The following is a 12,246-nucleotide window of genomic DNA, read 5'->3' as shown; positions in this document are numbered from 1 at the left end:
ATTTTAGTTCTTGTGATTGGTCCATTCATCTTTTTTTATTTCATCTTGGTTTAGTCTTGGAAGATTGTACTTTTCTGAGAATTTGTCCATATCTTCTAGGTTTTCCATGTTATTGGCATATAGTTGCATATAGTAGTCTCTTATGATCCTTTGTATTTCTGTGATGTCCGTTATTCTCCTTTTTCATTTCTAAATTTTATTGATTTGATAAATCTGGCTAGGGGTTTATCAATTTTGTTGATCTTTTCAAAGAACCAGCTTTTTGTTTCATTGATCTTTTCTATGGTTTTCTTTGTTTCTTACACAAGCCCTGATAAGGCTCTCCGGCAAAGGCACAATGCATCTGGGCTGGGCTGGTTGCTCCAGATGGCGCTGGATGTGCTTGGTACCCCCAACCATCCCGGAAATTCCTTCCCACTTCTACCCTGCTCTGGTTTCATCTGCAGTTTAAAAGCCAGCACTTCCGATGTGTTACCTATGCTTTAGTTATGGATGCTTTTGTGAGTTCAAGTCTCGATTTGCTAAGCATGAAGGGCAGAAGACAGGAGGGTCCTTGAGGAGGACAGGGTGAAGGAAGGAATTTTGTTGGATGAGAGCTGAGCGGGGCAGCTCAGGGAGAAGGTGGTGGGAGTCCATCTTTGTGACAATGTCATCTAATCATGCTCCTCCGCTTTTTCTGGCGAATATACCAGTGACTTTAGGTAGACAGTGTCTGAAACACAGTGGGTGCTAAATAAATGCACATTAATGGATAAATGACTCCAAGAGACACAAAAACTCTTCCTTAGCCTGTTGGGAGGAAGTCATAATGGGAGTCACAATAGGGGGTGTAAAAGGAGGAAATCCCAGCTGCAGCCCCTCAGACTCCTACAGGTTGAGTCCTGAGCATCAGTGAGTGTCCTCCCAGGACGCCCCATGTTTGGGCCTCACCTAGTTCACATCCCTAATCCATCCACCAGCACCAAGTGGGAACTGGTTCACTACCAGGACCATGGCCCAGATGAGAAGCCTGAGGCTGGGGCTGCATGAGCATCTGTGTCAGGAAAGCCTGGATCCGAATGCTGGTCGAGCCTCTTTCCAGCACTGGAACTCTGGGCACCCGTGGTACTCTGTTTCCTTGTGGGGAAGGTGGGGGTGGTAACCGCTTGTCACATACCAGTTACAGGGACTGGATGAGTTCATTCAGGGGCAGCCAGAGCTCGGCACTCAGAGCAACATGAAGGACGAGGGACAAAGGGGGTCCCAGACCTTAACCTGATGTCTACAGAAATCTGACCACCTCGTCTCTGCCAGGACGTCAGGAAGTACGGGGTTTCAGCTGGTCAGATTTCTACCCCAAATCAAAGGATGTTGGCCTCTTGTGCTGTGAGCCTGATTGGTGCCCTTGACCCAGTTTCTTACCTCTTTGTCTGTTTTCCACCCTGATTTGCTGAAAGTATTGGCAGCTTATCACTGGGGTGCCTTCGAGTAGAACTTTTTGCTTCATCCCATCCATTGTGAGTCTGTGAAGAGCTGCTAACTGAGGCACTGGGCTAAAGCATATGAAAAATCCGGAGACAAAAATCTGAGAAAAAAACTAGATACACATGTCATTTTCCTAGATGTATTCGGTTAACTTATTTTCAGCTGAACTCTAGTGCTGTTTGAGTGTTTGTGTCTGTTTGTAAAAGTTTTTCCCCTGCTGTCTTCATAAGGAGAGAGACAGTAAAGACACCAGAATATGTATAGGAAAATGAAACAGGTTCTAAGTTAGGGCCTGATGTGTTTGGACAGGAATAAAGTATACACCGTCTGTGGGCGGAGAGGCAACATTGTGAAACATTGTGTGTTGGTGGGAGATCTTAGCACAGACATGGGCAACCTCTGCAGACCTCAAGGTCACTTGCCCACATCAGAACAGCCCTGGCTTCACAGAAGTGCATGGAGATCAAAGGAGATCGTGCATTGGAAAGCCTTTCGAGAACTACAGTGTGTTTCACAAATGTGCACATTAGGCATCACCTTGAACTTGGTGATGGCAAACTTGGTGGTCCAGAGGATGGCTGTGTTTAAGGTCAGCCCTGCTTTGGAGACCTGAACTTTAGGTAGATGGAATGTGACTGCCGTGGGCAGGTCTACATAGCTCGTCACTCTGATGCTCACAGCCAAAGTCACGGTAACATCGTCGTGCACGTTCTAATGAGGAAGGTCCTGAGATGTTCACAGACTCACAGCATTTCAGTGACTCTCTGGTCGACCTGCCTGTTTTACAGGTTGCAATCCTGTCTGTTCTAAAAACTAGGCTGTTTGGATATTTTACACATAAGACAGTGAACTGCAGGCCCAAACACTAAACATCCAGATAGCCCATCTAGCCGATCCTTTGAGATTGAATGTATCAAAACATATCTAGGAATTCCCATAGTGGTGCAGCAGAAACGAATCTGACTAGGAACCATAAGGTTGTGGGTTCAATCCCTAGCCTTGCTCAGTGGGTTAAGGGTTGCTGTGAGCTGTGGTGTAGGTTGCAGACACGCCTCGGATCCGGCATTGCTGTGGCTCTGGCGTAGGCTGGCAGCTGTAACTCCCATCGGACCCCTAGCCTGGGAACTCCATATGCCGCGGGTGCAGCCCTATAAAAAGACAAAAAAAAAAAAAAATCTAAATCAATTCTCTACTTCTGAGAGGTAAAATGTATTTATGTATCTGTGTGCTTATCTGTGGTACATCCTGAGAGTAGAAGCCTCCTGAGAGTAAGAAAACCTACTGATCCTGCCCTTAGAAAATTGTGGGACTTTTAGGCCAACAACTCAATCTCTTTGGCCTTAGTGTTCCCATCTCTAAAGAGAGACTAGTTAATAGCTGAGTGTTCAGATCAAAGATAAACAACATTGAATGTGATGTTATGATGAGGTAACCAGATGGGAGAAGGCCACTCCAGATGCCCAGCTGAAGTAAAATGAAGTTGATTTCATGTACTCAAAACACATTGGGTGAATTTTACAATTGAAGTTATTATACATATTTGTTATACATTTTGTTATAATAGGACTCATCTTATGCTTTCTTCCCTTAACACTGGTTTTCTCAAACTTCTTTGCATTGTTGCCCCTCCAGGAAACCTTCTAGAGTTATTCCTAATTGTTCCCACCCTCCCCATTAAATTGTAGGTAATCTGAATAGACATTTCTCCTTTGGAGGGCCACAAGCTGAGTTTTCTCACACCCTCCCCTACCAAAAATCAATCTGGGGGGGAGGGAATTTCATCATGTGGTTTAGCCAGTGGTGCTCAGTTTCTGTGGGCTATTTTTAGGGTACGCTTACACAGTGCTTAGGCTCCCCTGGCCCCTATGTACAGCTGTGTTAAGTGGCTGGCCCAAGGCCCTGCAGCTGAAGGACTGGAGCCCAGTGACTCTGGCTCCCTAACAAGGGCGCCATCCCTCCCCTCATGTGTCAAGCATGTCTGAGCGTTGCTATGAGTGCCCTAACAACCTTGGGCCAGCTTGGGCTGAATGCCACTGCTTTTGTGTCTCCCTATGTCTGCAGTTGTGCACTGCGGTGGCGTGGGGGTAATGTCGGCCTCATAAAGACTCTTTCTTGATGCTCTGATCTTATCCTGCCTCATCTACCAGCCCAACAAATGCCCATTATGGAAAGACTTGTGAAGGGGATGGGGGAGGAGGTGAAACATAATACCCAATTTTCTTCCTGCCCTCAAAGAACCAAGTCATCAAGTTAAGCAGATAAAGCAGTGGACACACAAGGCAACCAGTGCTACAGGAAAGACTATTATAAGAGGCACATGAAAGTATAGACACAAACGCTACTCAGATCCCTTATTGCCTCTTGCCCCTAGGTGAGCTCGCATTTTCTTTCAGTGGGAAGGGTCCTCAGTCTTGTCACCAGCTCCCCAAACAAACTTGGGACACAGAGTGAAGGGATGGTTAGGCTGAGTCACCCTCGTGGTCCCTTGGATGGTGTACATCAGTATCTGATCAGCAGTTGGTCATTACCTGTTGATGGATGGACAGATGGAGGAAGAAATAGACACTAAGCTCACAGACCTTTTAGTGATTTTCTCTGCTCACAACCATGAGTATGAAATGGAATTTAACCTTTAATTTCTTAAACTCAGAAGATCGTGCCGTCCAGAGACACATCTAAACTCCGTGTTATTTTCAAAATAGAGTTTGTCTTAATATGCCTGTTTTAAAACTATAACCCAGAAGGACGTCCCTTTCTAAGGATGCCTCAGGATAATTTTATTAGCTGTGTCTCTGAGGAAGCTGTATAGGATTTTTAAAATGTAATGTCTTTATCATTTACAGAAGCCCTGCTGGGGGCCAAATACTGGAAACAGGGTCTCAGGTGCTCAAAGGTATAGAGAGGTGACCAAGCTCCATTCCTGACCTCCAGGCCCTTATTGCCCCAAGGAATCACCACAGTGTCCTGGGCTTGGCACTGACATCTAGCAAATTTAGAGAAAAGTCTATTCCCAGTGACATTTCCCATCCTTGGAGGATGATGCAGAGGCAGGAAAATGTTTTCAACTATACTCACAATTAGACACATTTTTTAACTGATATTTTAATTCCTCTGACCCTTCTTAAAACTATCATTTTCTTTAAGAACTGAAACCTGGGGTCTCTGACATTCCACATGACTTGCAGGATTGCACGCCTTTTGGTCAATTTCACAGGCTGCCTTAGGAAACCAAATTGCAGCACAGGACTTTTTAAGAGACTTTGATCCTTGTGCTCCCAAGGTTATGATGAAATCGAACTGTCTACTGCTCTTTGCTCCCTAAAAAATCAAGATGGGCTCCCTAAAAACCCTCCCAAGAAAATCAAGCCAAGGTGACCACCCAAGCTCTGCCCAGAACAGTCCATCCCATGATTCACAGTTACTGGGGGAGAGCAAAGGGCTTGTTCCCAAAGACTGAGCCAATTATAGAGGCTCTTAGGATCTGCAGTGTATGTAGGAAAAGACCACTTGGTAAACATGTGAGCAGCCTTGTGAGCTGGTGACCGAACAATCATGGGGTTCTAAGTGGGCCTCTGACTTGCCGTGTGGCTGGGAATCAGCCCCTGTGAGTTTCTTCTTCCCCATCAGCATGACAAAACTTATCGATGAATAGCTCCAAACAGTCCAACATGCATAATGGATGCTTCAAGGGGTATCTTGTCCTCAGCTGGACAAGGTAACTGGGAACTATTCCATTCTCACCAGGACCTGCTCAAGGCTGGGTTCTTAGAAGTGGCCTAGGGAAGTTCCTTGTGCTAGATTCAGCGGGCCAGATTCTGGGATAGAGCTCATACCCCCTCACCCATTACCTTCCTGGAAATGCCCTTCTCCCATTTCTGTTACTCTAAGCACACAGTCTGTCTAAGCCATACTTAAACTGTATTTTTTTTTTTTTTTTTTTTTTTTTTTTAGTATTTTCTTCCAGAAGTGAGTACACTGACAGCAAAAGTAAAATCAAGCAGACAGTGAGTCTTCCATCAAGGACAAGTCCCACCCTGCAGACAGGCGGAAGGCCATGGGGGCATTTCTGGGAGTAGTGACTCTGGCTGGCTGTTGAGGGTCGAGAATTTAAATCAATGACACCGCATGTGGAAAATAAGCTGGCAAAACAAATTTCAAACTGGCGACATCATTCTGGCTCTGTTTCTACCACAGCAGTAAAACCAGTTGGAAAAACAAAAATGGAATCACTTTGACTGTTGAGATGACACCAAATGATGGCTGGGCTGTTGGTTTTCTTCTCCTTCTTTTAAATAACAGGATCAAATAATTTTTTATGTGTTACCTAATTGTTCTGCTAACATGTGATGAATGACCCATTTCAATTATGACCAGCCCAGGTGCTTGTACATAAACATACCATCCCTAACACTCTCTCATCATTTGCTTGTTTTAAATATTCCCTGATAGACTAAAAGGCATCAAATGACTAAAGGCATAGAAAAGCCAGACACCGCCCAGTGTGTGTTCTTGGTGACAAGGCTAAGTTCTGTTTGAGCAGCCAAATATGCTGTTTACATCATTTCCAACTGCCTAACATTTACAAGGAAGTCAAGTTTCTGTTTTAAACCTGAATGACCCTTGGACAACATTCAAATCCCACAAGTCATAATCTGCTACCCATACCTAGTAACAGAGACAAGCATGCAATTGGAAAACGTGCACAGCAATCCCGGACTCAAACATGCTCCTGCTACCAGGCTTTATGACAGCAACAGTCCCTTGTTTCACAGGAGGGAGTCTTTCATCTTCAAGACTTGCAAACATCAGCATGTAATCCTCACAACATCCTCATGAGGTAGGCAGGTGGTGTATGTTATGAACCCTTCTATTAAAGATGGAAAGATAATGATGGTGGTAAAATAAAGCACATCAAACAGTATCAGCACCATCACTTCAAAAGACCTCTGGCTTTCTCAGGAAAAAAAGAAGTGGAAACTCACATGTATCCTCATCTATCTTACTCTTACACATGTGCTCAGGTCCAGCTAGTTTTGAATGTCTACAGCACAAGAAGTTGAATTATTACATTGTTCAAAGGGGCAGACAACTCTCTTGGAAGCTCGGCATTCTTTTTTAAGTGTTTTATTTATGAAAAACACCAGAAGAATCCTGAATCCATGTGGTCCCTGGCAGCTGCTCATCCAATGTGAAGAGGTGACATTCAGCTAGCCTGGGGGATGACAAACTTCCCCCTGAGAGCCCCGCATGGCCCTGGAGAAGCTCGGTGAAGAGACCTCCAGATTCAGCAGAGAAAAAGAGCTCGAGGTACATCCGCCAACAGGGGGGAGCCTCCTTGACCGAACCCTGCACCTGGGACTGAAGACCCGCATACCATAAACAGAATCAAGATCTGGGCTGAGACAGAGGGGAAGAGGGAAGAGGAGCAACAGGGGGCGATCCTCTGAGACGTCTCCCTCATCCCAACAAGACCTCACCTCCTATAAAAGGAGGGAATGATCTCCTACTCTTCCCGGTAGGAATGCTGGGATCCGACGCGGCGCTCGGGATTCCCACTCAGAGAGATTTTCGTGACCTCTCCTTCCTGCTTTCTTCTCTCCATGCTCGTCCCTCTTTCTCCCGTGCGGGCGGCCATACACACACACCCCATGGTTTGCACGAGGACTTAACTTCCACAGCACTGGAGACCCTGGCCTTGCAGCGCCCCCACCCCTTTTGGAACACCTTTCACAAACAGTGAATCTGGGTGAGGCTGTTACTGGAGGGACGACAGGCGTCTGGAGCTGCCGGGGGTGGGGCGCAGAGAGCGTAAGAGAAGAGAAGAGGTAGAGACGACACGGAGGAGCTGCAGCGGCGGTACCTACCGCTCTTTGAAGCCCAAGGATTCCGGTCCTTGGAGGCGCCCCCGTCCTTCCAGGCCCCGCCCCGCCCTGCCCACGTCGTCCCGCCCCGTCCAGGCCCGCCCCGCCCCCTCCAAGGCCCCGCCCCTGCCCCCTTCCCGCGGCGGCGCCCTGGAAATATGAAGAAGAGCTGCGGCGGCGGCAGCGGCGGCGGCGGCGGCGGCGGCCAGTGCGGCGCGAAGCGGCGGCGGCGGCCGGGCGGGCGCGGGGCGGCCGGGCGCGCAGGGCCGGGCGCGGGGCGGGAGGCCGGGAACCGAGGGTCCAGGCCGGGCATGGGGCGCTCTGCAGTCGCCTGAAGCGCGGGCCTGGCCCTGTCCCCGCGCCGCCGGGCCGCGCCGCCCGGGCTGCAGGCGGGTCCCAGGGAGCTGGGTCCCCGGACGGCGGGCGGTGCGGCGCGCGCTGGCGGCCCCGGAGGAGGCCTGGAGATGTCCTGTGTGCGCCGCCTCCTGCTCACATCCCTGTTCCCGGCCCTCCTACTTCACGGTGAGTCCGGGGGGGCCCGGAGCCGAGGGCACCTGACGGGACCCCTAGAGCCGAGGGGACCCCCGCGTCCGCAGAGCCCTCTCCTGGGCGCCCAGGAAGAGGCTCGCCTTGCCGGGCGCGGGGCTTCTCTCTGAAAGGCTGCGCTCTCACACAGACTTTATCTCCAAGTTCCAACGGACACTTGTGGACATTCTGGGAGCTTCAGACTATAAACTGTCCTGAAACTGCAGGCTGTGCGACCTTTTGCAGAGTGTCAGAGCGCAGGAGGGGCTCTTGCTGGGGTCCAAGCTTTGGACGGGCGGGGGGGGGGGAACTGTACAGAGAAACTGGTCATTTTAGGGGAAAGGAGCTTGCGGTGTTTGCGTGCGCCCCTTTGAGGACTGTGTGTTGAGGGGTGAGGAGGGGTCTCTCCTAGGTGGAGGGGTAGGTTCTCTGGACGAATTTCAGGGAGCAGGGGCCCCCTAGTAGCCAAAGTGCAGTAATTAAATCCAGTCTCCTAAGTTCCCAGCGACCTGAGCTCGCTTCCCTCCCGCTCTTCTTGGTCGTTTTGTTTCTGTGTTTCATGTGTCACATGTTCTCAGTGGCTCTAGTAAACCCTCGAACTGCGGGCTTTCAAAGAGTTCCAGGAATTGCACTGAGAAAAATAAGACAGCACTGCAACTCGGGTGGGGGTGGGGGGCACATTTGCTGGAGGCTGGGGACAGGGTCTGAGTAGCATGTCCTGAGCCAGCTTTCCCTAAGCAGAGTCTCCACCAGGAGCAGAGCTGTGCTGCCTCTTACCCGGGCGACCACCCGAAACCTCTGGACACCCGGAACCCTCTTGGCCTCTGGGTTTCTGAGTGAGACCTGCAGCTGGATCCAGCTTCAGAATGCGTTTAGGTGGCACTAAGGAGCAGGCAGTGCCCCACGTCAGATGATCTAGGAAAGGAAGGAGACAGTAACCTGGAGCTCTGTGCTGCTGTTTTCTTTGAAGTGCTGCTTGGGGCCGGTGGTGTGGGCAGCACAGCTCCCCAGGCCTGCACATGAGCCAGGCTGGGCCAGACCTGCCTGGTGGCCAAGGTGTACTCTGAGCCTCTGTGATCCCAGACTTTCAAAGTCAGGATGGAAGGCTTGCAGTTCCAGGGCCAGAGAGAGAAGGTATAATTATAGGGTTGCACTCCTAGGCCCATCTGCTTAGAATTACAGAGCAGTTTTAATCTTTGGCTGAAACATGAAACAAATCAGAGCCAGTGGACAGATCAAACAGCAGCTGCCACACACACCAGAAACAAGAGGCAGAGAGAGATGAAACAGGGAAAAGTGTCCCCTAAAAATTCTGTTGTAATATCTGTGAAGAAAAAGTCAGATGGGCAGATGCCTTGAAAATGAAAAATAACGTGAACATTTCGTATAAACAGAATTTTTTGCATAAAACCATTGTGTTCTGGACTACAAAACCATCCTCAGAGACGCAACCTGGGCCCCTTAGTGCTGAGCTTGTCCTCCTTATTTTGAGAGGATTGTTTTGAGTGGATGTTGTAACCACACTTCTTGCACCATAGTCTAAGCTGGGATCATAACAGCTGGTAAGCGGAATCCAAGTATATCCTTAGCGAGGTTCGAGTATAGCCCAGATCGCCAAATTCCTGTCCGAGTCATCCTGAACTCCTTGGGATCAGGGGCTTACCCAGACATGGCAGTGCTAGTGCTGGGAGAACAGGGTGCTGACAGGGAGTAAGGAAGCAGGGGTGAGCCATTGAGTCTGTGAAAGGAAGGACGGTGGGGCCAGCCCCTGTGCATGTGCTCACATGTGTGCATATGACAAAGAGGATATCAGATAAAAAAAGGAGGTTTGGGGAGTCCCTATCGTGGCTCAGCAGAAACGAATTCGACTAGTATCCATGAGGATGCAGGTTCGATCCCTGGCCTCGCTCAGTGGGTTAAGGATCCAGCATTGCCATGAGCTGTGGTGTAGGTCACATACGCCGCTCGGATCCCGCGTTGCTGTGACTGTGGCGTAGGCCAGCAGCTGTAGCTCTACGATTCGACTCCTAGCCTGGCAACTTCCATATGTTGTGGGTGCAGCCCTAAAAAGCAAAAAAAAAAAAAAAAAAAAAAAAAAATAGGTTTGCAAAGTTTAATGGGATAACCCTACAAAAAATTATCCCATTTCTGCAGTGGCAAAATTATTACCACTGAGCCACTGAGGTTGCCCACAGATGAGCTTTGATCCTACAGGGAGCATCCACCTCCAGCATGGGAGAGAAAGCAAGGGAATGGTCCTTCCGTGTATAAATCTCTGCCATTTAAGAGAGGCTTGACGTGATTCACTAGGATAACGTAAAGAACCAGGGAAGAATTAGGTATTCTCTCCTTCCCCATTTTCTACCTGGTTTTTACTTGGTTGAAGTAGTTTTAACAGAAAATGGGTATTAATCAGCCTAACCCATGAGACTGGCTTGAGATTGTGTCTTCCTCTGTAGTTAGGGATTTTGTAAGCATTTAAAAATTGTGTTAGTAGCAGATGGACCTTGAGCATATATTTCAACAGAAGTCATCAGCTTGAAGGAAATTACCTGGACTTTTCTTAGAATTGCTTGATTTTTGTTCCTGATACATAGGCATTTTATTTTGCTAACTGTAGGACACTATCTGTTATGAGAATGATTAGTAGATAAATACACATTTGTTATGGTTATGAATGTACTTGGGACAGACTGCAATAAATTTAGTTCCTGACATCATTTATAGATTATTTGTTACACTAATAAGTCTCATTAATAAAATTGAAACGTGAGTTCCTGCCGTGGTACAGGGGCTTGGGTCGCTGAGGAGGTGTGGGTTTGATTCCAGCCAGGCAACATTGGGTTAAAGGATCTGGCATTGCTGCAGCCATGGCTTGGATTCGACACCTGGCCTGGGAACTTCCATATGCCATGGATGTGGCCATAAAATTTAAAAATAAATACATAAAAATAAGATTAAAAATGCACAAGTCCTTCAGGAAGATTCCCAGTGGACATTGTAGAAACTGTTTATTGTGTTTGGCATCCGATCTTTGTTCAGTTTGGGGGTTCCTTTTATTTCCACTCATGCACATCATAAATCATGACCTAGGTCCTACTGGTGGGTAAGTAAGGGTCTGGTGAGACTGGAGCCCATTGTTTGTTTTTGCTGTTTTTTAAAAACTGTAAATGTAGTGTGAGACCCAGGTTCAAAATGTGCCGACATAAAAGTATACATGGCAGTTTTACTTTCCTCTCCTGCAGCTTCTGAAAACAACTGCATTTCTTAATCCAAATAAAATCCACTGGGTGTCATGGAGGTATGCAGCTGGGGGGCATCCATTGTCACTGTTTTCTTTGCGTAAATGAAAAGCCACAGAAATCATTCAGCTCCAGAAGCACAGATCAACCTCAGATATTTGGAGTAAGCAGTGCTTTTTTTTTTTTTTTTTTTTTTGTCTTTTTGCTATTTCTTGGGCTGCTCCCACGGCATGTGGAGATTCCCAGGCTAGGGTCCAATCGGAGCTGTAGCCACCGGCCTACACCAGAGCCACAGCAACGTGGGGTCCGAGCTGCGTCTGCAACCTACACCACAGCTCACGGCAACGCCAGATCCTTAACCCACTGAGCAAGGGCAGGGACTGAACCCGCAACCTCGTGGTTCCTAGTCAGATTCGTTAATCACTGCGCCACGATGGGAACTCCGTAAGCAGTGCTTTAATGCCCCCAAAGTCTTCGTCCTATCTGCTAATGGAAACGTTTAAGTCTGGGGGCTGATGTTGGGTTGATGTTTACTTTTTGTAGAATTCATTGACTTTTCTGAAAGGGGAAGACACTTCAGAACCATTTCCTTTTACCCAAAAATATTCTATTAAAACTGAAAAAAAAAAAAAAGAAAAAGAAAAAGAAAAAAGTTGTGTGGATGACCAAATGATAGCTTAACCAACACCATGTGAGGAAACATTGCAATAGGGTAAAACAGAATCTTGGCAATATCATTTAACCAAAGACAGTTTTTGTAGCCAAGCAAATATTGCCTTTCCTGCACCTCACCCCGCCCCCCCTTAGTCATAAAGTATAATCTTGAAAAGAAATGTGACTCACCTGTTGGTAACAGGGAGCATCTTTGGCAGACGGTAAATATTCATGTGTAAGAGAAGCTGAAGAGTCCCAAGCACGCGGCAGAGCTGGCCTATCCTAGCCACATACCTTCTCTTCCTCCCCGAATGAGTAAAGAACCCAGCACCAGCAGATGCTGCATACTGTTAGGGAGCGCTGGTGACAACTGGATAGAAACAACTAAAGGGAGGCATAAAACATGTAGGGCTAGAAATAGGAAAAGACACATTGGTGATCATGTGCATCCGAGGGAAACTCACCTGGCAGAGGGAGTCTTTAGTGGCTTCTGCATGGAA

At 47.9% G+C, this 12,246-nt stretch overlaps 1 protein-coding gene and 1 long non-coding RNA gene across 2 annotated transcripts in view; one reads left to right on the top strand and one right to left on the bottom strand.

Moving 5' to 3' along the window:
• LOC110261163 lies at positions 228-7,419 on the bottom strand. Its single transcript, XR_002344997.1, has 3 exons — positions 7,329-7,419; positions 1,402-1,532; positions 228-789 (listed from the first exon to the last, which is right to left on the bottom strand). It is a non-coding gene; the product is annotated as an uncharacterized LOC110261163 (long non-coding RNA).
• The window catches only part of APCDD1 (APC down-regulated 1), a 35,173-nt gene continuing 30,615 nt past the window's right edge, over positions 7,689-12,246 (top strand). Inside the window, exon 1 of the mRNA XM_021096050.1 lies at positions 7,689-7,847. Within this exon, the coding sequence (XP_020951709.1) occupies positions 7,790-7,847 (58 nt within the window). The 5' untranslated portion in view covers positions 7,689-7,789. The remainder of the gene's footprint in view (positions 7,848-12,246) is intronic.

The sequence above is a fragment of the Sus scrofa genome, chromosome 6 (assembly GCF_000003025.6).
Source record: "Sus scrofa isolate TJ Tabasco breed Duroc chromosome 6, Sscrofa11.1, whole genome shotgun sequence".
Lineage (NCBI taxonomy): Eukaryota > Metazoa > Chordata > Mammalia > Artiodactyla > Suidae > Sus > Sus scrofa.
This window is presented reverse-complemented; position numbering and strand designations above follow the sequence as displayed.